The sequence below is a fragment of the Drosophila willistoni genome, assembly GCF_018902025.1.
Source record: "Drosophila willistoni isolate 14030-0811.24 chromosome 2R unlocalized genomic scaffold, UCI_dwil_1.1 Seg167, whole genome shotgun sequence".
Taxonomy (NCBI): domain Eukaryota; kingdom Metazoa; phylum Arthropoda; class Insecta; order Diptera; family Drosophilidae; genus Drosophila; species Drosophila willistoni.
In genome coordinates, this window is record NW_025814050.1 from 4,226,122 (window position 1) to 4,252,362 (window position 26,241).

Here is a 26,241-nt window from a genome sequence, read left to right on the forward strand (position 1 = left end):
AACAACCACCTGTATGTCACTGTGGCTCTCCTACTCCTTCACCCCCACAAACACATGTGCAAAGACATGTATAGAAAGAGAGAAAGAAAGAAAGAGAGAGCTTTCGCCTCGGCTTCGGTTGTTGTGCCTACCCTGTCTCAATTGAGCTAACTGGGTATATATGTATGAAGTATCTTTTGCTAAGTAATTGTTCGGGCTTGATACATAGATACAGAAATTTAAACTTGTATGTAAAGAAACCGCCTGTTGGTAGGGGCAAGTGATGTTGTAGTTCGCTAATTTAAATTTAAATTTGAAACAGGGTATATTCAAGTCGGTAATCCCACTGGCTTATGCATGTTTGACGCGTGCTGAGCTTCGGCTCATTAGCACTCACCTTACCGTTTTTTACCGTTGCTCATTCGTATCTGTATCTTCAACGTTGAACGTTGTCGCTTCGTTTCGTGCGCGGGTGTGTTGTTGTTTTTTGGCGCGTTGTCGTCGACGTTGTGTTATTTCGTTGCGTTTGCGTTGTTCTTATTAACTTTTTTCTTTCGTTTACTACGTTCGCTACGTCTCTGCGCCTCTACGTGCACCCTACCACCCCGGTCTCATGTTTCAATAATCTTCTGTTTGGAAATTAAAAACAAAAATTGTTTTTTACGCGCTCTAACCGTAGCATAGGCAGTGATAGTGATCCTCCCGCTTCTCATCCCGCCACCCCCGATCCATATGACATAGCAGCCGGTATTGATAGTCTACGTGTGTGAAGTTGCATTTTGGCCGAAGAAAGAAAGAAAAAAAAGAAATATTTGTTATGTGTTTTATACATTTTTATTTTTTTTTATTATCAGCAAATGTGCTGTTACCTTGAAGTGCAACGGTAACAAGCCATAAGCAGCGACGTCGGCAGAGCACCCTCTTTGGCCACATCTCTCGCTCTCTCTGTTCTCGAGTGATTGTGTGTTTGTTTCTGTATATAAAGTGCGTAACAACAACAAAACTAATAATAGTAATTAAAAGCATATGAACAGCTATTAAAATAAAAAAAAAAAAACAAAATAATCAAGCGAAACTCAGTAAGACGACAAAACAAAAAAACAAGCAGCGGCTTCGGCTGCGTCGTCGGCTTCGGCAGCGGCAGAACGTTTAAGTAAGCAGCGAGCAGAGCAAAAAATAGCAACAAAATGTTGAAAAACTGTTGAGGTTCGTATCTCTCTCTTTCTCTTTCTTTCTATCTGTGTATGGGTTTGTGTGTGTCTCTATGAATACGTGGTTTAGTTGCTGCTTCAGTGCATATGCTGCTGGCATGGGGCCACCCCTGCAACCCCCCAAACCCCACAACCGCACGCCTGCCTCTCTTTCTTTAACTGACTAGAGGGGGCCAACATGCTGTTGGCTTCGCTGTCAGCGTTGACGCTGACGTGTGCGCTAACTTGGTTGCTCTACTTTATTCTGTTCTTTGGCATGTTTTGTTGTTGCTTTTATTTTTGTTTTTTTGGTTTTTTTTTTGCGGCAATAACAAAATAACAACAAAGTTGATTACATACCCCGCCCCACCCCTCCAGAACCATCGAAAAAGCTCACACACAGTTAAACATAGTAAAAAAAAAAAAATATCAAAAAGAGGCAGACAGAGAAATTATAATTTACATATGTACAGATGTATGTATGTACATACATACATACATATGTATGTGTGTATCTTTTTTTTTACTCAAACCAACCTTTCGACTTGCCGCTACCCTTTGAATTTACAACGAAAGGAAAAGTGAATCGATGTGAATCCTCACTAAGTATGCCACACGTTACAACATTTATTAATCATTAAAGAAATGTGTTGTGAAACAACGGCTTTGGTGTACCCTTTACCCCCATAAAAAGGAATAAATTCATTTGAGTTGAGTTCGATTGAGAATATTCAAAAGCTAAACCTACGTAAATTTCTAAAAACTTAAATTCAATTGGAATATCTATATTGACTAAGAACGTGCGACTTTTTTCAACGTTAACCTCAACAATCTAGCTTGACTTTTTTGATTTGGGCAGAACCGACTGTTCTAAAAGTTCATTTTTTGAAGTTAACGTTATTTTGTACTTTGTAAATGGTGTTATTTATTATTTTTCAACATTTTGGATTTTATTGCTATATTTTATGTACATATGTTGATAGTGTACAATCATTTTTCATATGAAATAATTTATCCAGATACGAATCTTCAATTCTACCCATTTACTTATAGCTTAAATTATATACATAGCTTTCCGACTTCTCGTTTAGGAAATATGTATATTCAGGAATCTGAAAAAATGAAGTAAATCCATTCGGCTTAGGTGACTCGAAATTATATACAAACTTCAAAAAATGGCCGCAATATCATTAGAAACTAGTGATGTAAATTTCAATAAAAAACATCAATGAATATACACATCGATGGGTTCAATATTAATAATCGATGTTGTTGTGAAACATCGGGCTAAAATCTCAATGCATCAATGTATGGCTAATGTTTTTCTGAATTAATAAACTTCACATAGTATTTAAAATTGATCTTAAATGAATAAAATATCGATAAAACCTTGAAACACGCTTGTGTCCTTTGTTAATGTTAGCCATATCTTTCAAAACATTTTGGAAAATGTGTTTTTGGGCTTTACTTTCCAAAACAAAATTTCGTTTACCTGATTTGGGATTACTTAATTTGTTTAAGCTGTTAACATGTTGGTCGTCCTTTACCTTCTTTTTGTTGCCAATCTAAAATAAGTGAGCTTAAAGTTACAACATACATATATACATAAGTAAGTTTTAAAAAGGCTTTTGGAAGACGGCTTCATATAATTATATAATAAAATTTGATAAGTAAAACATCGATAGATCGCTAAACATCAACAAATACATCGGTAAACATCAATGTTTTTTTACATCACTATTGGAAACCATCAAAATTTTGTTAGAATCAAAAGTTTTCAATGTTTCAGAAAGTGAAATGTTTAAAACAATTTTTATTAATTATACATTTATGTAGCGTACGAGCTTCTTTAATTTTTTGATAATTTTTGTCACAAAATAAGCTTCTTACAACGCTATGTACATACATACATATGTACATACACATGTACATACATATGTATAATCTATGTATCTGCGACTGACTAATCGACTGAGCAGGTGAAAAATATAGTCTTAGGTATTATCTACAGTGTGGATCTATTTCATAGATACAGACATAAATACATACGTATGTACATATGTATGTACGTACATCCCATAGATCGATGAATAAGAATTTAAAGTCGAAAAAAGTTACTCGGCAGTTGGTATGTAAATGCCTATCTACATATGTATGTACATACATATGTACGTCTGCATGTGTGTTCCCCTCCAATCTATATTAATAATAACAATGGGTATTACAGTATACAACAATAACACAACAACAACACAACAACAAAAAAAAAGTGTGTTGACATTTTGTTTCTCTGTTTTTCTTTCTTTGCCTTTTGTACGTCTGTTTTGCTCGATACGTATTGGGTGATGTCGCTTACTGGCAGAGGGAAAACCTTCCAACCGGCCGCCTCACCCCCGCCTCTTGCACCCGCTTTCCTATATATGCATACATCTGCATGTACGTGTGTGTGCACATATGTATGTACGTGTTTAAATTATCAAGCCGAGCTTGTCGTCGCAACACGCATAGACATGAATAAATATATATGTCTGTATGTACATTGTATGGATGTACATATGTTTGTAGATACATATGTCGGTGACGGATTTTTTCGGGCCAACTCCAATGATTTTTTTAGTCAAATTCAAAATATTCTAAATAGATGCATAAAGTATGTATGTATGTACATAGATCAGCAAGTTAAAATGGAAACTGAAGAAAAAATGATTAAGGAAAAGAGAAAGTAAATAATACATACATTTGTACATACATACATATGTATGTACATATGTATGAAATATTAACGTAAAATCATCCTTATAAAAACGGAGGAAATATTTTGGAACTTATCCTTGTTCTACATTAATTCATCTGGATTCCAGGCCAAACATTTTGAATCGAAAAACGATTCTTCACTCATGCAATCAAAGTTAATAAACCAATACACACTTGCATATACATACATATATGTATACATACATACATATGTACATGCATATGTGTACTTATGCCTGACCGTGGATTTCAGAAAAGTATAAAAAAATTATTTGAAATCATATTTGGACCAATTAAAATAATAAATATGGTTACATTAATTTGTTCCCTCTTGGGTGATCGCCCGCACAGACACCAGAGTTTAACTAGGTTATTTAAAAATTGTTTAAATTTAGGAACATAATGCCGTAAAAACCTTAAGAAATCTTGATTGAATCCATTTGGATAATTTACATGTACTGTATTTTCTTGTTTGTGTTTATTTTTCCAACTTTGATCTTAAGTCGAGATCAGGTCCGTTTTATTGGCAGCAGAATTGGCTAAAGATTTTGAAAATGCCATAAGCCATTCCATATCTGCAAAGCTGAAACTGATTAAGAATTATAATTACATAAATGAATCAAAAAAAGATTAGCAAAGTGCACAATACTTAAATTCACCTTATTTTGCATATTGTCGGACGTTATCTAAATCGGCAAACCAGTCTTCACGTTGTACTATTTTATAAAAACCAAATTACAGGAATTGTGGTTGAAATAAGCTAGGATCTACTCTGTGGATATAATACATACAGATATTTCGATGTCAGTTTGTCTACGATAATTTGTTGTAAGTAATGTAAATAAAAATTATACTCTTTTTTACTTGCAATCTCTTACTTACATCTGATTTCTAAGTAATCGACTTGCCCTTAATTGTTGTTTAATTGTTAAAACCATTTATGTATATTCGTATTCTAATCGCCATCCCTCAATCCAGGGAGGATTTCTCTGAAATTTCAATCTTTCAAAATATATTCGACTTGTTGGGATTTAGCTTTACGTTTAAGGTGAGAGTCTTAGAAGTGGAAGTGTACATCTCGAAATCTTCATATTTTCGATAAGATTCAAAGAGCGACCGAGACCGACCGCCACTGGTTATCAAAGATCATCATGACATTCCCGTTTTAAATTGGTGCTTGATTTAGCCAAACCAAAGCTGAAACTTCAGTTGTAAACAAAATATACATTCTATGTACATAGTCAATAATATCTTCTATCCATGATAGTTCTCATAGCTCCAGAAGATTAATCTAACCCATGTATAAAACCAGAGGGCTAACTTCATCCATGCCGAAGTTTGTATACCCTTTTTCTGTTACTCTTCCCTTACCTACAAGCGTGAAAGTAGAGAAACGTTTTATCTAAGTAGTCTAATGTTCGCAAAAAAACGACCTTTAATCTTTGGCTAAAGCAATCCGGCACATGTAGCATGCTATTTTATCATATGTTTATATGAGAGCTATATAATAGTTATCCGATTTTGATCAAAATTGGCACAGTTATTAATAGGTACATTTGTTAGGCGTTAATGGGAAGATAGTAACGAAGGTATTTGTTTAAATGCACCGTTTTTGATCGATCGTAGCTATGTTACCTATATGATACAGTCATCCGATCTCGATGAAATTTGTCACTGTTATTAATAGCTATATTAAACTGACAAATATTAACTTTAATGGCAATTGCTTAGAAAATAACGAAGTTATAAAGAAAAGACACTCTTCGCGAGCTATATGATGTAGTGTCCGATCCGACTGAATGGGAGATATATGTATGTACTACCAGTGCAGTGCATTGAAGCACAAATAAAATTTCAGCTCGTCTCGTGGTGCTGATCAAGAATGTACATACTTTATAGGGTCTGAGATTATTCCTTCTATGCGTTGCACACTTCTGTCTAAAATTAATATGTCCTTTTTGCGAGGGTATAAAAAACAATGAAATTTTTCTGTATGGATCGCGGGAGATCCATTGGAATCCTGTAACAGGAGGTAAATGGAATCCCACCTGTAAATGGGATTTAAGTCTCAGTTTTCAGAAAATCCAAGTGCGGCACTGTTGTATCTGTTCATACACATGTATACATCTCCGCTTACCATACTTACACACATTTGTACAAACAAACTTGCATATATACAATTTGTATACATATATGTATTTAAGTACACATACACGTACATATATATGTATCTATGTGAATACTTTTGAAACTATGCCGGGTGGAACTTTATTTTCATTTTCTGAACGTTGACGTCGATGATGATGATGGTGATGATGATGATGGAAATGATGATAGACAAGCTACATAGTTGTCTCTATTTCTATGTATGCTATTGATTTTCAATCAATATTTGTCGTGGCTTCCCCCGCCCGCGCCCCCTCCAACACCCCCTTCCGTTCAGTGGTTTGACGCAGCGGCAACGTCTTTTCGTGTTTTCTTTACCATTTTTTGTGTTTTTGTTGTTGCTGTCTTTGTTCGATTTGTTTCGATTTTTATACCCTTGCAAAAAGGGTATATTAATTTTGGTCAAAAGTGTGCAACGCATAGAAGGAAGCATCTCCGACCATATAAAGTATATATATTCTTGATCAGCACGACGAGACGAGTTCAAATAGCCATGTCCGTCCGTCCGTCCGTCCGTCCGTCTGGATCAACGCAAACTCCTCCTAGACCGTTAAAGCTACAGAGCTGAAATTTTGCATGTAGGCTTGTATATACTGCAGGCGTTGTATATCTCGGATTCAGCCGGATCGGATCACTATATCCTATAGCTCCCATACAAATGGCAAAGTCACGAACAGTGACTTTTCTTAATCACTTCGTTATTTTCTGAGCTATTGTCGTGAAATTTAATAGAGGTGAGTTAATTTCACATATAAGCGACTACGCCAAATTTGATCAAGATCGGGTGACTATATCATATAGCTCCCATAGGAACGATCTTTCGAAAACAGTGACTTTTGTCAATAACTTCGTTACTTTTGCCGCGATTGCTTTCAAATTAAACATTTGTTAGTTAAAATATCTGTTAATGACTGTGCCAAATTTGATAAGGATCGGGTAACTATATCATATAGCTCCCATAGGAACAATCGGTGGAAAACAGTGACTTTGATCAATATCTTCGTTATTTCCTATGTAGGCCGTTCTTTCGGAAACATTAGCCTTTTTAGCTTTAACGTTTTTCCACTTTGATGGCTATAGGTAACGAAAGAGTTACCAAAAAAATTGCAAGGGTATACAAACTTTGACGCGGTCGAAGTTAGCCCCGGCCCTCTGGTTTGTTTTGCATTTTGAATTTGGAATGGGAATTGCTATAGCTTCTTTTTTTCTACTTCTTCTTCTTCTTCTTCTTCGTTGGTTTGGTGTTGTTTTTGCAGTTCGCTTTGGCTTCTCGTTTCACCTTTGAGACACCTATTCACTCACGCATGCATAATAATCAAAGAAAAACGGAACGCAAAAACAAAAAAAAAAACAAAAAAAGAAGAAGAAGAAGAGAGAGTCGCAGTAGCAGCGACAGCGGCAGAAGAGCGTGCCTCTGCCGCTTGGCGACAGCGACGTCGGCAGCTCAGCGGGCATAATCGCAGTTTTTTTTTATTATCATTTGATTGCGGTGTTGTTGTTGTTGCTGTTTGTCGCCTATTTTTGTTTTTGTATTCGCTTTTTGCCCATTTACTGTTTACTCATTGTTTATTTCCATTCCCTTTGTTTTCGCTTTTCTTTTTTTTTTTTTGTGCCTACCTTTTCTTAATTTGTTTTTGTGGTTGTCAATTGAATTTGTGTTTTGGTCCTAAACTCCTCTCTTTGCCACTCTCCCCCGCTTGCTCTCTCATTCACTCACTCTCTCTCTCTCTCTCTCTCTCTTTAGTAATATTTTTCCGCTGCACTTTTCCTTAAATTTTTTTTTGTTGCTGTTTTGTTTGTCACGCTTTCGTCTCTGTCATTATTAATGGGAGCATGTTGGCTGACAGACGGACAGGCGGACATTATGGACGAATTGCTTGCTACTCCAACTCTGGAACGCTCTGTCATGTTTGCTTATGAGAGCGAGCCTTCATTTCCGTTATAGGGATACACACAAACATACAAACACTTGTGTCTTTATGTATATGTACATATGTATGTATATATGTATGTACAAACATACATACATATATATAGCTAAAGTCATGCCAGGAGCAGGAAAAGCCGTCACATGGCTAGCAAGGAGCAGTGACTCTCATTCTGTCACTCATCCAGCTTTAAGATTGACTTAATGATACCCTTTAAAGTTCAGTGTGGTTAAAACCAATATGCAATTTCATGCAATATATTATTTAGATTTTGTTTGCAATTTAAAAAGTATAAAAATATAAAACACAGTCCTCGGTAGACAACTTGGCTAATTCTAAGTGATTCAGGCAAATGAACAACGAGGATCGAATCCCAGGCTGTAGTGAATGGATGTAGTTCTCGGCCAAGTAAGAAGTTAGGTTTGATAGTTTACAATATATAGTATACTGAGAATATATGTACATTTTCCTTAGCGTGTGAAACATTTAAATATGTAATATTTTTCAATTCCTTTCGGACAAATTTATTGGTTTTATTTTTCGATAACTTATTTTCGTAAATAAAAAGGGAAGAGATTCCTATGCAAAAAAAGGATTGTGTTTTTCTTATATTATTAGAGCTTGAATCGTCAATGCGTATTTATCTCAAAACTGTATTATTCAAATTGGCGGACACATTGACTCAAGGAACTACTAATTTATATGTTGTAGCACAAAACCGCATTTGGATAGATTTTTATTAAATTATTTTTTTGTACTAGGATAATATGTATATAAGGTAACAACTCTCAGAATCTGGAGTCAAGAGAGCATTTTTGCAAGAGAGCATTTTTCTCCATCGTTCGGCAATGCGTCGAAGGTCGGGATAATTATTAGAATAAGAATAGTCGTAAGTTAGTTGTAATTTGGCACTCAATCCGACGCGATCGCGCGGATAATAATTAAGCCAAGAAACTCAACCAAGTCTTAGTATAACTTATATAATGATATAAAAGAACTCAAAAATTTTGGTTTTTGGTTTCGAGAACCTTAAAAGAAAAGCCATAATGCTTGGCCATTCTTCATTAAAATACTGTAAAAAAATATGTACAATGTAAATAGTATTCCAAGTTTAAAAAAATTACATTCCAATCTTGGAAACATTAAATATTACTTACATTTTTCAAGAATTTAGACAAGAGATATTTTAATTATTTAAGGTTTATTTTATTATCCGAATATCATTCTGAAAATTATTAATTTTAAATTTAAAGGATATGAATAAGAAACTGCATATCATATCATATCATTAAAAACACTGGATATTGGGGGTATATTTTATTTGTGAGTTATCGAGTTGTAAGACAAAATTAAAGAGTGCAAAAAGAGAAAATAATGTAGAATATTTGGCCACGTCTACCCTCACTACCCACAAAAGATTACATTGCGTATACGTAATTATAGAGTCGCTTTGGAGCATTTACACATTCAAGTTAATTTTTTGACCAAAGCCGTATAAAGCCGGGTAAAAACTTATTAGACAACAATTTGAAACGGATTATAATTTAGTTTAGCGAATATTTCATGTGAAGCAAATTAGTTATGGTCTACACAAAATAAACACTTTGATTATGTTTTTTCTGTTACAATAACAAAAAAACATTGGTTCTTGCGTTTAAAACTGCAACTGCACAAAGTGAACAAATTTTTTCCGCCCATTTTATTAAAACTGACTACGAAATTCGATAAAAATTGAGTGGCTTAAAGAATTTGTTTCGATTCGTCGTGGTTGATCTTGTCCCAGAGACAAGAGTGGAAACTACATATAGCTAAAAAAAAATGACCAGAAACCTATTCCATTATTCCATTTATATACAAATCTGAAGTGAATCTAAGAAAAATTAACAATCCTAGCGAGTGTTTCTCTTTTTGAAACCTCAAATCGAGTTATTGGTAAACATAATTTTACGTACTTGTGTCTCTGAACATTATCATTCATTATATAGTTGAAGGACTCAAAAAATTCATTCGTAGCTAAGTAAAAAAGTTGTAAAATATAGTTTGTCTTAGTTTCACTAGACCTATAACTTTTCCTTAGAGCCCAAAAGTGGTAATATTTGAAATTTTTGATATTCGTCTTTTTTTTTCCGCTTCCCATTTTCGGACCTTGTATTAAAACTCACCTGAGAAAAAAAAGTCGGATAAAGCTATAAATATTAACAATATTTACTGTTTACCATCTCAATAAATTGACCAATTCACTAGTTGTAAGACTAAGAGTTAAAGAATGGAATTTTCATTTCTCTTATTCTTTTAATCGAAAAAGTTTCTTATCTGTCACATTAGCTATATATCTAGGATCTAGGATCTTTTGATGCATTGGATCACCTAGGGAGTTTAAGTGAAACGTGATTTTTGTTGTGAGTTTAGTGAAAAAAAATCTTTACCTTACCAAAAAATAAATCGTAAAAGATAGAGGAGACTTGCCATGACATCCTAAGCTAAGCATATGTTTGCATGTATTGGGTATTAGCTTGGTCAGTCAGTCTAAATTTATTTTGGCTTTAACGTGCACCCCGCCCCCCGCTGCGTCACCCTTTTCCGCACATCCCTTTTTTCCGTTTATTTATATTCCTTGCTTTTCTTCCCTCTTGGTAGTTCCCTTTTTATTTATTCTCCTTTTTTTTTTGTTCTCACCACGGCAACCACTTGTTTTCCCAAGCACAACAGACACTACATATATACATACATTCATACATATAGAGGAGAGACCATACATTCACATTTTTATAGACTGCCAAACGCCGACTCGACGTCGACATACTATACATACATACATATATATATGTACATATATACTATGTAGTCCACCCCCTTCGAAAGGGGGGTAGAGGGCAGGGTATGTATATATGTATGTGCGTGTAACTTTCCATTGTCGACTGCGTCGGCGTTAGCGCCGCATTCCGTTGCGTTGCGCGTCCTTGTTGATTACTTTTATTTTGTTGAACTTCAACAGATGACAAAAGTTTTGTGCGCGCCTAGAAGAGAGCAGCCATCGAATTGAGAGGTTGAAAATCGTTTACGAAAGTTTGATAATTATTAAGAAACAACAGAAAAAAACAACCACAACAAAGTAAATAAGTAAGTGTGTGCGAAATGCGCGCCTTTTTTTCGCATTCCTTGGTCGTATTCGATGTGTGTGTTGTTGTCGATGTATTGGCCAACATATGGCAAGATATTTTCATCATTAGTAGCCTTGCATTAAGCATATTGATTACAGCCCAGCCCGATCAGATAGAAACAATTCCCTTTCTGATCTCCAATTCAGATCTGTGTTATTTTGCGCTTCAGTTGGCTTTACGCCCAATTAGACTAAAAGCCAAAAACCCAATACCAATCATCTATTGGCAATCGCCACTTTTGGCCTTGTGTCATCAGTGCTTTGTGGTCATTTGTTTTGAGTGCTTCATAATGCAGGTCATCCATCAATAAATTCCGTCCAGGAGTAGCCGCGAATGAAAGTGAATTATCATAATGAACTCTAGTTGAGCAAAGTTCTTCCTCGGTCTCAGTTCTGTTGTCCACCTGTTTATATTCGAATCCGTTGTTTATTTTTTCTGTTGTTGTATCTTTTTGCACCGTCATGTGGTATCCCACAGATGCTTCTTTCGCCGCCGCCGCCGCTGCTGCTGCGTCACAGGTGGTCGCTGTCGACGTGAATGGCGGCTGGTGGATGGAATTAGCGCCAGGTTATTATGAATGCATAAAGAAGGGAGCGAGAAGAAGGCGAAACGAAGGCGGAGGAGTAGGAGTAGGAGGAGGTATGTTCGAATGCATTTAGACTACGGACTTGCTATAATAATTGTCTCAATTATTGGTTTTTTACACCGTGTGTGTGCGAGTGTGTGTGTGTGTGTGGGTCAATCATAAATATTTCATGAACTGACACAATTGCTGCTAACCTAGTGGTGCTGCTCCTGCGTGCTGTGGTGTGCTCCACGAATTTCCACCCACAACTATTCAACATTCAAACTACTGGGGTTTTCCACCATTTTTCATTTTAAATGTCGGGGAATAATTGCTTTTTCCTGTTCTATGAAAAGCGAATGAGTGAAAGGTTCGTAGCACAGCGAACTGGGCAAACGAATAAGGGCATTTGCATTTGTTTGTATGTATACACCTTTATCTACGTATATACATATGTATGCACATATAATGAATGCAATTTCGACTCTATAATAAAGACAAAAGATAGTAAAAGCATTTCGTTTTCAGTCAAATGTCCTTCAATTTGCTTGCAATGCGTTTGAATTTCAGTAGAAAAAATCGAAAGGACTTTAAATAAGAAAAGTACTTAAATTTGGTGACATTCTTTTCATTCTTTGTTTGGTAGGAGATGTCAATGAGTTAAATTTAACCACGATTTCCTTTGATTCAGGATTTATTAACTTTTGTTCGTCCAATGCAACTTACTTTCTTCATAGATATATATGTAGATGTGAATATTATAAAATCAGGCTACTTATTCTACCTTTTCTAACTTTTTGGAGAATGCTCTAGCTAAAGTGACATAGGGTCATAGACACAGTTTGCGAACCTAAGATTCAAGATGTACGATGAGCTAATTCATCGTTTAGTTGAGGAGTGTAAGAGATTTTAAGTCAAAAGTCATAGAGTTTGTGTCTGGCACTGGCTCGAGGCTTCCATATGCTCGGGTATGAGATTGATGACATATCTATCTGTTTTCATCGTAGATAATAGAATTGGATCAACTAAATCTAGTGTAATTTATTTTAATTTGTACTTGGCTTTCGCAACAAAATCCAACTTTTAACTGTCAAACAAAGATTTGATTGTAAGTATTGGCTTATTTTGAGTTGAATAAACCATTCGATAACAAACCCACCGCAGTGTAAAGACACGACAACGGAACTTACTTCTTATTATTTTGTCCTAGGTATCTTACGTTCTTTACAACCCTAAAAGTGACATTTTGATAAAGATTAGCAGGACTACACTTTTAATAATAAAATTGAACATTATTCAATTCAATTCATCATGAAACATTAATAACAGGACCAAATGTGTTCAATATTTTCGTATTTTAAAGAATTTCTAAAATTTGGCTGCCTTTCTTAAATTTGCAGTCCTGAGCAGAGAGAGAAATGAGAGCCACTGAGCTGAGAGACTTGTGAGAGCTCGGAAAAAGGGAACAAAACCGGCAGAATGTGAACTCTTTTGCAAATGTATTTTTATACCATACACCCATAGGGTGAAATGGTATATTAAAGTCGCCAAAATGTATGTAACAGGCAGAAGGAAGCTTCTCCGACCCCATAAAGTATATATATTCTTGATCAGGATCAACAGCCGAGTCGATCAAGCCTTGTCCGTCTGTCCGTCCGTCTGTCCGTCCGTCCGTCTGTCCGTATGAACACCTAGATCTCGGAGACTGTAAGAGCTAGAGCCACCAAATTTGGTATGTAGACTCGTGTAGTATGTAGAGTGATCAAGTTTATTTCAAATTTTTGCCACGCCCCTTTCCGCCCCCGCAATTTAAAAAAAGCGTTTATCTCAAAAACTATTCCAGCTAGAGACACCATTTTAGGTATGTATATTCGCTTAGTAAATGCACACATTTTGTATGTATAAAAATTTTGCCACGCCCTTTTCCGCCCCCGTAATTTGAAAAACTTCATTATCTCCCGTATTTTTTTACCTTATGCAATCAAATTTGGCACACTTAATTTTAATACTAATATCTAGCAAAATACCAAATTTGATCAAAATCGGACAAAAAACAGTCGAGTTATGCATATAAACGTTTTTCCATAAGGCCGGAGTTGGCCGTTGGCTGGTGGGGGCGCTAGGGTGCTCGTATGATTGAGTGAGCGAGATACTAAGATATGCTTGTAAAATGCATGTGAAAATGCATTAATTTAATAAAGTTGAAATATTTGCTTTACTGGTGTATGGTATACCAAAGTCGGCGAGACGACTTACTTACTTCATTTGTTTTAAATTGAAAAGACTGAATGAAAGTGAGCTTTTTGTGATATTTTTCTTGCGTTACAAACGTTTTGGGCCTTTTTCTTGTAAAGGCCTCCAAGCAAATTAAGTCCGGCCCTGGCCCTAATCGTTTGTATCAGTATGATTCCACCTTTGTACATGTGATCTTATCCACCCAACATTTTAGAGTTTTTTTAAAGAGTCATGTTCTGTATAATATGCGACTTATTCTAGAGTCTTATTGCAGGGTCAAATTTCGATGCAAGAGCATTTTGAGATTTTAATTCAAGTAAGATAAGTAAGGGCTCAAAATAGACCCAGCAAGGTGAATTTATTTTTTTTAAGAAGTTTGATCATTAGAAGTTTTTCACTAGTAGTTTGATATTATTTTATATTGAATTTTTTATTGAAATTGTTAAATTTTTCAATAAAATTTGGGGAATATTTAAAACTTTAAGTGATACAATGCGGGCGAGTAGCTCATGACATCATACAAAATTTTATGAAAAACTTACTTTGCTATTTGTCTTAGGGTATAAAAAGAACTACGCATCTTTTCTTAAATATTTTACTTCAGATCATTCATGTGCTGAAGATGATCAGATATGTATCATGTTGACCAGTTCAAAAAAATATCAGTTTCGAGATTAACGTGTGTGAAAGTTTAAGAGTTTCTAAAGGTTTCGTAGGTCAGAGCAGGGTAGATCTTCTCAGAACTAAAATTTGTAACGACAGTAACTATCGAAGAATCCTTTTGACCATAAATTGTACATAAGTTGTATAGATCCGTTTATTTAAAAAGAATATTATGATGTTTAAAACTAATCTTAAAAACATCTTCCAATTGATTGGTGACTATAAACTAACTGTTCTTATCATGAATTATATTTAATAAGAAAAGGGGGATTACTTACTCTTATCCTTAAGATAGGTATTACTTTAGTAAACTGTCGATGACTCCCCACTCAGCAACTTATACATTTTTTGAACTTATATGAATCGTTTTTTCTGGCCATAAATAAAATTATTATTGGCAGAAAATGTTGTAAACTCTTTGTAATCAGTTTGGGACTATTTCAGAGTCGAATTTCAAACCACTTGCAACTCATTTTATAGGCATATTTATAGTCATATACAGTCGAGTCTCGATTATTCGTACGCCGCTAAATCGAAAACTTCAATATTTCGTAAGAAACTGGTCCCTTAAAAAAGCTTCGTCCCTTGGAAAACGCGGTAAATCGAAAACCTCTGCAATTCGTAAAAAATTCTGTTCCCTTGCCATTTCGAATTATCGAGACTTGACTGTATTCATAATATGAAAGAAACATTTTCTCTTCTTCTTTAACCAAGTCTAACAATAATCATTTTATAATCAACTTTAAGTCGTTGTTGAAATCTTCCAAATGCTGGGAGGGACATACCTAGTTGTGAGGCACTTTTGAAAAGTTATTCTTTCCTAGCAAATACGATAACATATATTCCAAGATTTCACTTGACATGACGAATATTCATTTGCTGTTGTCTTTTTGTATTGCAGCTTACAAGATGCAAGCGGTCATGGACTCGGCCTCCATGGCCATTGCTGCTGCAGCCATGGGCAGCAGCTCCTCTGGCAGCAGTAGCAGCAGCAGCAGCGGAAGCAGCAGTGGTTATGGCAGTGCCACAACCACGCCCACAACACCACTAACCGGAGGTCACTACGACGCAGCATCCGGTGGCGGTGTCGGCGGGGGCAGCAGCAACAACAACAACAGCCACAGTAGCAGCTCAACTTCAATGCCAATGGCCACAATTGCAACAGTGGCTCCGTTTTACAGTGAAGCTCTGACCACACAGCAGCAACACCAGCAACATCAGCAACACCAGCAACAACAGCAACTGCAACAGTCAACACAATCTCATTTCTATAACCAGAATTATGGGGGATACGGCAGTGTCATGTCAATGGATCCGTATAATTACAATATGGTTTCGTACAATGGTTCTGGAGGTTACACTCCCACAAACGGAGGTTTGGGCTATCAAGGTTTATCGTCCACGATGGGCCAACGTTATGAGAAGTTGAGCAGTAAATATACGGGAGGAAGTGGAGCTGGTAACGTTGGTAAGCCCCAGGCTACAGCCACGGCCTTTTATGGCGGTGGAGTCGGTGGCTCGGCAAGCGTTAGCAGCGGATTGAGCGGCAATGGAGCATCGGTTCCTGGTGGCCAATATCTGCAGCCCCCGACGAGTGCCTATGTCGATCCTTATAAATATAAGATGCCAACGCAGGCGAATCCCAATTTGAATCCGAACAGCCAATCCTATATGCAGCAATATTCAAATCCAAATCAAAAACTACCCAGCTTAGAAGCCAATTATGCGGCCATCAAGCCAACGAGAAGCTATCAGAGTAGCATGCCAGGCTCGAGCGGAGCAAATGGCAGCCTGGGAGTGGGTCAGACGCAGTACTATGACAAGTATGCCATGTCCATGCCAATGCCCATGTCCATGCCTATGCCGATGTATCCAGCCAATCCTACACAGCTCTACAACCCAGCACCGCCAGAAATAAAGACGGCGAATAGCTCCCACAATTGGACACAGCCTCAAACGGGCAATCAAACGACGGCCCCAATTCCGCCCGTCCCTCCGGCTGCGGCGGCTGCCTCTTCGTCGTACCATCATCCTGGCAATGAGATGTACTACAATAAGTATGATAAATATCAGCATGGCGGCAGCAGCAATCCATATCAAACAGTTCCTGGACGCTCCATGTGGCCGGAGAGTCCTTCATCCCGTACGGCACAGATGAGCTGTTGTTCCCAGCAGCCGCAGCAAAGTTGCTACTATCAGCGGAATAATGGAATGAACGTTAACTACCCAGGGCAATATGGAGCGCCGAGCAATGTGAAATTGAAGCATCCAACCGATCTGTATGTGAACCATCACACACCGCACTACGAGAACTACCCGACCACCAATATAACGGGGCAACGCGGCTATGTAGCGGCACCGCCGCAGCTCAATCTCGGCATGAATATGGGTATGGGCATGAATATGAATATGGGTATGAATATGGGCATGAATATGGGTATGGGGGTGGGCGTGGGTGTCGGTATGGGCATGAATATGAATATGGATGGCTACAACGATCTCAATCTCAATAGTCTGGACAGTGCTTTTGGGCCACCATCATTGGCTCCGCCCCTGCCGCCTCCAACGCAAACTCAACAGTCCTCCCATCGTCCTGCACTTGCACCAACAGCGCCAACCGCATATCATTCCCAATCTCAAATGGGCTACGGTAAGCGTCCGACAGCAACAGCAAACAGCTCGAATTGCTATATGACGGGAAATGTGCCGCATTTGACGAATCTGGAGACTCATATGGACAGCTACATCGGCTATGATTTGCACGCGAAACCCCACGCAGTGTCCATGTCATCCCAACCGACAACAGCAGCAGCGCCCTCATCAATTAGCTCCAATATACGCGATTTTCTGTCCACCTGGAACGATGGGGAAGAGGATGAGCCTTCGCCACTTCAAGGTCAAGGTCAAGCTCAATCTCAGGCCCCACCACCAGCACCAATCGCTGCTGCTGTAGCAATAGTAGCACCTAATCCAACCACCTCTGTTACAACAACTTTGCCAAATTTCATGTACGAAACTTTGGCACCTGCCGGTCCCACGGCAACAGCTGTTATGAATCTGCCCGATATAATCATAGACATTGAAAAGTCCTCGAATAATCCTGCTCCTAGTACTAACGCTCAATTGGAGGATTCCTTTGCCAGTTTCGATGTGGAAAAAGAACTGGATGAGTTGCGCTTGAAGACGTCACAACAACCGGACGATAATTGCAATACTAACGAAACTATAGCTGAAATCCTAAGAGAACCGTCCGTGAAGGAACCGGAACCCGCTGAAAGTCCCTCATCAAATCTAAACCTACCGACTTTAACCTTACCCCTAAATAGTCCCACACTCTGTAACGATTTTCCCACAGAAGACAACTCAAATGAGTCGACATTCGCAAAGGAATATGAAACATTTATTCATAAGATCGGCGGAAGTGGAAGCGAAACTGAAACTACACCAAATGATCCTGCAGAAGAAGGTGAGGAATCTAAACGGTTTAAGTTCTACAAGCGAAAGAAAGTGGATGGCGATAGTGAACAAGAGGGTCAGGTTCCCGTCGCTGAGCTCATTCCAATGCCTGTCATAGAGTCAGTTCCTCCAACGCCGTTGCAGTTGACTAGTCCTCGTCCTAAACCCAATCGTAAGTTGCTTACCCGCCGTCGTCATCGGAATCGCATGAAAATGCTCAAAATTCTTGAATTCGAGAGTCCCAGAGTCAAGCATCGTTTCTATTTCAAGACACTGAAACTGCTAAGACGTACCTATGCCCTAAGCAAGTTAAGAAAACATCGCTTAAGTCTCGTGCGTAGGCAACTATCATTGCGAAGGGAACGAAATTTGCCTCTCATTAAGCGGCATAGCATAAAGGAACAGCACGCGGAAAAAGCAGTCAAACACGATCCGCCCTCTCTAAAGGGTCTTAGTGTGATAGCTCTGAATACGAGAGCTTTTCGGTCGACTCTAATGACAGTCCAGGATAGTCGAGAGACTGTGATTAAGAGGGGCTACAAGGTACAAGGTGCCCAGAATCCTATACGGACAGATCGATTGGATCAGATGAGTTCCAATTCAATAGAATCAGTGGAAACAGTGGAATCGGCGGATTTTATGGGTTTCGATGATTTGGAGAATACCAATTTGACGCCCCAGGCGAAATTGCATAACGATGAAGAGGAAAATAAGGATAGGAATTCGTCAACGGACCAACTGACAGAGAAACTAACTGCGGTTCTCAAGGATGAGGAGCCAGCGAAAGAGTTACAAGTTCAAGAATGGTTGCTTCATAACAATGTTGGCATTGCTGAAGAGCAACAAAAGCTATCGACGAAGCAATCGGTGACTTATGTTGCCTCATCCTCATCATCCTCATCGTCGTCGTCGTCGTCATCAGCATCATCATCTGGCTCCAGTACCAGCAGTGACTCCAGCTCCAGCAGCAGTACGAGTTCTAGTGATGATGAAGACGAAAACGACGATGCGCCTCCAAATGCAACATTAAAATCTCTCCCTAGCAGCAGTTCGAGCAGTAGTTCTAGCAGTTCATCCGCGGATGAAAGCGAGTTCAATGAAATGATCGCTCTGGAAAAGGAACTCTCTCAAACGGCAAATGTGGCAAACGATTTACACGTTGTCACACGATCCGTTATTGTGGAACCGTTCAAGGAACTCACAGAACTTGCAAAACTCAAGAAAATCCTAGAGAGCAGTGAAGAGGAGTCGCAAGTACCCAAGCTAAGTGATCTTAGCAGAAATGCCTTAAACACTTTCCTCCCTGCCCTAGAGAAAAGGAGCCACCCAACTCCCATACCAGAAACCCAGCGCGAACTTAGCGTTGAAGAGGAATTGGCTGAAATGTGTGGGGCTGCCTCTGATCCGGAAGACTTTGAGTTGGATAAGAACAATATGGAAACGGAGCAAGTGGAGGGCATAGAGTTGATGGCTGGTGGGGCAGCATCGTCAGTTTCGGCGACAAGGGGACAAGATGTTCTACTGATCAACTTGGCTGAAATTTTCGATACCACCAGTGATCTCTATGTGGTGCAATGCGACATGAATGAAAACATATTGAGCGTGGTAACCAGCGATCAGGACAATGGGGAACATTCAGAGGATACTTTGCAATTGATTGAACTATTAACCGAGGAACCTGAACCAAAACCACAAATTGATGCGGAAATCGGTATGGAAACGGAGCACCCACATCCGGACTATGTGCATCACGAGGAGATTGTGAGGGAGGATAGTAGATCCTTTGAGCGTTGCCAATTCTTAAAATATCTACATCAGAAGTATGCCCAGACGAGCATCCATCGTTATTATCACACACAGCGCATTATCAAGAAATACAAGCGCCGCTTTCAAGCCAAAAAGCGACGTTTGTTGAATACAAAAAAATAGAAAATCTATATACACATATGTAGAAAGGATCGAGGCTAGCTTCTACCAAAGATATTGAAAGCGTTTCGCATAGGATGACGAAACGAATTGATTATTGTGAAATCGTACCACATCAGGCGTGCCTAATTCTAGTTTGTATAATGATTTGCCATGCAAATTATCCACCACACACACACACACAGACACTACACACACAGACACCACAACACCAACACATTTCTAGAATCTCAAAAGACTTGGCATTTTACTGAATCGAAAAATAATAACAAGAGCATAGCAAAAAAAAAAGGAAATATAATTTATAATATTAATAATTTTTACATTTTATAACGATATATGCTATATATATATATATATTTGTAAAAATATTGTGTAGAGGTTTTAATAATTTTTTTAGACTAAGAAGAGATATATATGTATATGTATATGAATGTGCAATATTTACATTGAAATGACGTGTCGAATCTCAATGTTTTAGATGAGTAACTAAGGGAATTGGGCTCGGGTTCGTGTTTTGGGGCGGCTAGTAGCTAAAATTGAAGTTGTTGTGCAATTAACAGAAACACACAGAGAGATGGAGAGAGAGAGAGAGGGGGGAATTAGATTTATCTAATAAATGTATCTGTACATTTTCAGCCAAAAGGTCAGATACATAGACACGCTACAAACTGAAAACCATTAGCATTAGCCTCCTCCTCGTATCGTGCCCGTAGCCTCGCTTAATGCCTAACTTTATACAATTTTCAAAAATTTCATTGAAAAACAAATAAATAAATATATATGTATACAATCAAATGCAGCCTAGACCAAAAAAAACAAACAAAAAGGGAGAAGAAATTTGTTCACAGTTTAGTGCAATAAAATGGACACTTTGTGTCCTGCCTAGTGGAGGATAACGCGCTGTTAAGTTACACCGTTAAATTTGTTAGTTATTAGCAAAGAGACTTGGGTTTTTTTTTTTTTTTGTTCATGTTTAGTACAATTTTAGATACAATTTAGTTTTTTAATAACAACTAATTAAGCTTTATCCTAATGTGCATTGTCAAGGTAGTTTAACAAGTGAAGGCCTTTTAAACTAGATTAAACTGTATACTTAGGGTGTAAATTCTAGACGATCCGTTTAAAAATGCATTGCAAATTACTAAATGACATTTGGCATGGCTCTGTCACCCCTCCGTATCCCCTATCCCCCATCCTCCAACCCCATTGCCAGTTTATATAAAATGCGGATGTTTTTGCTATCGGATCGTCTTGGTTGTAGTGTTTAGGAATTTAAATTACTTAACGGCTATTAATTTAATAAATCCAATTAACTGAAATTTAACAACTTGACCACCTAGTACTATATTATATATAGATGTCTGTTTTTTTTTTCCTTTCAATTCTTTTGTAACACATTCCAAAGGACCAATCTAAAGATAAAAATAATATATATATATATGAGAAGTATACACTATATAATAGATGCTAAATCTTTCACACTCTCATTCTCTTGTAATCCTAAATAATACGCTTAATTTTAGTACAAAAATCTATAATCTTATGATTTCGGTAAGCCGAAGTCTATATACTCTGATGGTTTGAATGATCTGCAGGGTATATATAAAATGTTTATTCAATTAATTTATTATTATTAAATAATTTGTATATACTTACCGATCCTATTATCATTATCTAGATGTTTCCCACACACACACACACACACACCCCACACTATCCACGTGGTTTTTAAAATCAATCTGTCCAGATTGCGACTAAATTTTAGTATATAGTTCTATATATATGTATACAATATATGTAAAATGTGAGTGTCTTTGAGAAAATACCTAAAACAACAATAACAAAAAAAAAGGGAAGAGAGAAATAAATGAATGTTTTATGTAAATGTTAAAATGAAAATACCAACAAATCGTTTTCTTTTGTTTTTCCTTTTTATTCTATATATGTATGTATATATAATACAGAAATATTGCAATTATTTTGGGAAACGGCACAGTTCGCAAATCTAGTATTTGCAGGCAAGAAATAAAATATGCTTTAAAGTCGAATTTAAAAATCAATGCCATTCAAAAACGAAAACTTTCTTAGATAATTAAACATTTTTATTCTTTGGGTTTCGTTTAGTTATGCTCTCATTTGGGCTCTTTGGTCTCTCTTCACAGTTGTGTGCATTGGGCGGATATTATGCCATCAATTTCTATGGATCAGAATGCATCTCATCGAGGTAATGAGACTGTTCTCATCGCTCTCCACGGAAACTTTCCGCCAGCCAAAATCCAAAATCCTTTCCGGTCAAGTCTTTAAGTCTGATGGACAACTCTCCACACATCGTCGCATTATTCGTACTTGTCAAAGTAGCGTTTATTTAGATCCGGCGGATAAGTGACATAAATGTAATGTTCATTCTGGATCAGACCACCGGCACCGCTGACCATCTCACCTTGGACAATCTCATGGGTGGAGGACGAGGCACGCAGCGATTGCTGCGAAGAGCCGACATGACGGTGCCGAGTGTCTAGCGGTCGGGGATGAGTGTTGTAATGACGCGGTGCATCACCAGCAGCACTGGTGCTAGCCACATAGCCAGAGCTACTTGTATAGTCGCGTCGGAAAATACCAACAAATCGTTTTCTTTTGTTTTTCCTTTTTATTCTATATATGTATGTATATATAATACAGAAATATTGCAATTATTTTGGGAAACGGCACAGTTCGCAAATCTAGTATTTGCAGGCAAGAAATAAAATATGCTTTAAAGTCGAATTTAAAAATCAATGCCATTCAAAAACGAAAACTTTCTTAGATAATTAAACATTTTTATTCTTTGGGTTTCGTTTAGTTATGCTCTCATTTGGGCTCTTTGGTCTCTCTTCACAGTTGTGTGCATTGGGCGGATATTATGCCATCAATTTCTATGGATCAGAATGCATCTCATCGAGGTAATGAGACTGTTCTCATCGCTCTCCACGGAAACTTTCCGCCAGCCAAAATCCAAAATCCTTTCCGGTCAAGTCTTTAAGTCTGATGGACAACTCTCCACACATCGTCGCATTATTCGTACTTGTCAAAGTAGCGTTTATTTAGATCCGGCGGATAAGTGACATAAATGTAATGTTCATTCTGGCTCAGACCACCGGCACCGCTGACCATCTCACCTTGGACAATCTCATGGGTGGAGGACGAGGCACGCAGCGATTGCTGCGAAGAGCCGACATGACGGTGCCGAGTGTCTAGCGGTCGGGGATGAGTGTTGTAATGACGCGGTGCATCACCAGCAGCACTGGTGCTAGCCACATAGCCAGAGCTACTTGTATAGTCGCGTCGGTCTAAAATGTCCTGTGGGTAGGCCAGGCTCGTCGAATGCCGGTGCTGGGGATGATGATGATGCAGTGGCGTGTTGGCGTTGGACGAACTGCTGGTGGCCTGCACTTGACGGACGCCCCCCGAAGCTGTGGGTGTTCCCGTACCCTGAACCGACACCCCCGCTTGACGCTGATCGCCGCTGGTGATGTAGTGCCGCGGACTGTGCCGAAGATGATGATGGTATTGAACTGATTCGGGGTACAAATCTCGTGCCGACGCTTGATCCCGGTAGTAATACGCCTGCTGCTCCCGCTCCCGCTCTCGTTCTCGTTCCCGCTGCAGTTGCTGTTGCTGTTCCACAGTCAGACCAGGTATCCCGCCGACGTCGTCCAGGGGCTGTAGATCGCGATGGGTGACGTAGTCTACATGTTGATAGTGATGATGATGGGCACCGGGCATGTAGATGCTGCTGCTGGTGTTGTTGATGCCGAGCCCTCCGCCGTAGTGGGTTGTGTTGATTGTCGTTTCTTCGGAACTGAAACAAATGACTTGGGTTTGCTCAATCTCAATTTGGGAGAGAATAATGCATGCGGCTTGGGCTACTTACTCAAAAAGTATCCAAATGATGTAATAACAGAAACAAATACCCGTCGAGAGTACAAAAATGAGTATGACTATGAGGCCCCAGGGAAAGGCACGTGGTTCTAATGGTCCATCCTCCCAATACCGGTCACAGGTTAGATACCAGCACACAGCCTTGTTCATCTCCTCTGTGAATAATATCGTATAGAAAGTCATATACTTCATATGTAGTTCCTACTTACCCTCCATCTCCTTGAAGGCCTGATCTGACATGGACAGGAGTAAACCGCCTATGCAGCTTCGCAGCAAATGCTCACAACTTATTTTCAGTTTGTTTAGCTCTTCAGGCTTGCAGTTGGCTCGAGCCCTGGCCGATGCGTTTCCGTCTTCTGTTTTACTCGCATCTTGCTGCTGCTCCTGACCACTGCCGTTCTCCTCATTGCCACTATGCTCTTCGTCCTTCTCCTCCTCGGCCTCCTCTCCGCTTGCGTTGGGCAATCCATTGGTTTTGGCTGGATCGCCTTTTGCTTCGTTTTCATTATCACCACGTCTCAGGTGTGCCTGCCCCAGTTCTTTCAGCTTCCTCAATAGCTTCTCTCCAGCTGACTTGGGCCTAGACGCTGAGCCATCATCGGCACTGGCTGTTACCTCACTGGGTCCACCTACAGTCGGCCCTCCGGCTGGCGACTGATCATTGATCGTTTGGCTTGGCTTATCTTGGAGTAATTGACGGTTTTGTACTTTGGCGGCACGTGTTGTGGTACCCAATGTGGAAGTTCTACTAGATTAAGAGATTCATTCGAAAGCTGTCATATATTGAGCAGGGAGTCTTGAACTACTTGCCTTGGTATTAAACTCAAATATGCGGCATTCGCTTTGGCCAATGCGGAATTCTGACCACCAAATTCACCCCAAACTTCAATGTCCGTGACAATATGTTGATCCCCAAATTTCAAACTTGTGGCATCCTCTGTTTGGAATACATCACAGCGCATTATGTCACAAAAGTCCGAGAGACAAATGGAGTCCTCCACCTGTAACATGTAAGTAAATCCATAAAACCTCTTTGCCGCGTCCAATGATGGATTTCTTGGCTCACCTCATTAATAAGTGTTTCATGTCTTATATCAAAATGTAGATCAAGATATTTCTCCTGATAAAAGCTTTTACCACAACGTCGACATGTCCACTGAGTTGGACGATCCCGCTGCTTGGAGTCCTGACGAGGAGCAAAGATATCTCGAAACGGATGCAAAGGACATTCCATAGGTAACTTGACCTATACAAATTATGAGGATCAATCAACTTTATCAAATGGGTTCCCCGCTTGCCATTGACTTACCTGATGTTTGTCCAGGATCGGCGTCCATTTGGAGCGGACTATTTTCCTTACCAATCGACTGTTATCTCGCGAGCAGAGAATCTTGATTACATTTGTTGTTGGCCATGGTATCAATAGCAGGAAATAGATAAGTGCAAACTGAAAATGGAAATGGATTGAAGACGACATTAGCCGGCAGTAGCCCAACCCAAAACCCTCCCCCTTAAATTCTTGGTTTTTGGGTCACTTAAAGTAACACAGGAAAAATCGATAGGAAAAGGAATGAAAAACGAAAAAACACATAAAACTAAAACAAGGCACATGGGGGTGGCAGGACGCACCCTTCTAGAAAAAGTATAATTTTTCTTCTCCTCCCAATCAACTTACTTCGAAATGATGATATTTAGGCGACATTCATAATATATTTTCCAAATTTCGGCTTTTTATTAAATGCAGTTATAGTCAATCTAAGGTTATGTTTTACCACCAACTAACGGTTATCTTTCCTTTGTGATTTTGGTGGGGGAGGCTTGCCGAATATGTCCAAAAACTCTGAACATTAAAAAAATCGTCAAGTTTTAAGTTTTTTCCTTTTATTTTCTATTAATTATTGTAAATATTTTATTTGATGTCCGTTCTGATGAAAATTTCTAAGCTCTCTGGCAACTGTCAAGCTCACTTGCTCGTACACTCTTCCCCCCTCAACCATAACGTAGTCGCAATTTCCCTCTCTCTCTCACACTGACTGACATGTCCTGCGCCACTTAGCGACAGCTGTTCCTGAGCAGTGTTGATTTCGATAACATTGTCATTGATATATTGAAAACTGTGATTTTTATTGAAAACAATTCCTTCCATTTATAAAAGTAACAAAATTCTCTCTTAAAAATTATTCTTATATAATAATTTTGGATTTACGCCCCCTAAAAATTAGTTTCAACAGGAAAGAGCTATACCACAAATGATATTCTATCAAAATATGTTGAATTTTATTAGGTGTCCTCTAAAT

General features: G+C 38.5%; 2 protein-coding genes across 3 annotated transcripts; one reads left to right on the plus strand and one right to left on the minus strand.

The window, feature by feature from the left end:
* Positions 1–440: 440 nt before the first annotated feature.
* Positions 441–20,342, plus strand: LOC6644398. Its single transcript, XM_047010626.1, has 2 exons — positions 441–1,185; positions 15,543–20,342. The coding sequence occupies exon 2, from the start codon at positions 15,551–15,553 to the stop codon at positions 20,024–20,026; it is 4,476 nt and encodes a 1,491-aa protein (XP_046866582.1). The 5' UTR covers positions 441–1,185; positions 15,543–15,550; the 3' UTR covers positions 20,027–20,342.
* A 2,730-nt stretch (positions 20,343–23,072) lies between these two features.
* LOC6644399 lies at positions 23,073–25,957 on the minus strand. 2 transcript variants are annotated; one of them, XM_002066709.4, is made up of 7 exons: positions 25,620–25,955; positions 25,254–25,391; positions 25,011–25,190; positions 24,755–24,945; positions 24,154–24,689; positions 23,937–24,099; positions 23,073–23,864 (listed from the first exon to the last, which is right to left on the minus strand). In XM_002066709.4, the coding sequence occupies exons 1-7, from the start codon at positions 25,644–25,646 to the stop codon at positions 23,078–23,080; spliced, it is 2,022 nt and encodes a 673-aa protein (XP_002066745.2). In that variant the 5' UTR covers positions 25,647–25,955; the 3' UTR covers positions 23,073–23,077. The 2 variants fall into 2 exon arrangements, with proteins under 2 accessions (XP_002066745.2, XP_023032366.1); XM_023176598.2 differs by having other exon boundaries at positions 23,269–23,877; positions 25,620–25,957.
* Between the last annotated feature and the right edge of the window lie 284 nt (positions 25,958–26,241).

Coding starts and splice junctions, on each gene's coding strand:
- LOC6644398 (XM_047010626.1), top strand. CDS start 15,551: ATGCAAGCGGTCATGGACTCGGCCTCCATGGCCATTGCTGCTGCAGCC.
- LOC6644399 (XM_002066709.4), bottom strand. CDS start 25,646: ATGTCGCCTAAATATCATCATTTCGAA. Junction 25,392..25,619: donor CTAAATATCATCATTTCGAA/GTAAGTTGATTG, acceptor TTCCATTTTCAG/TTTGCACTTATCTATTTCCT. Junction 24,690..24,754: donor TATTTGAGTTTAATACCAAG/GCAAGTAGTTCA, acceptor TTAATCTAGTAG/AACTTCCACATTGGGTACCA.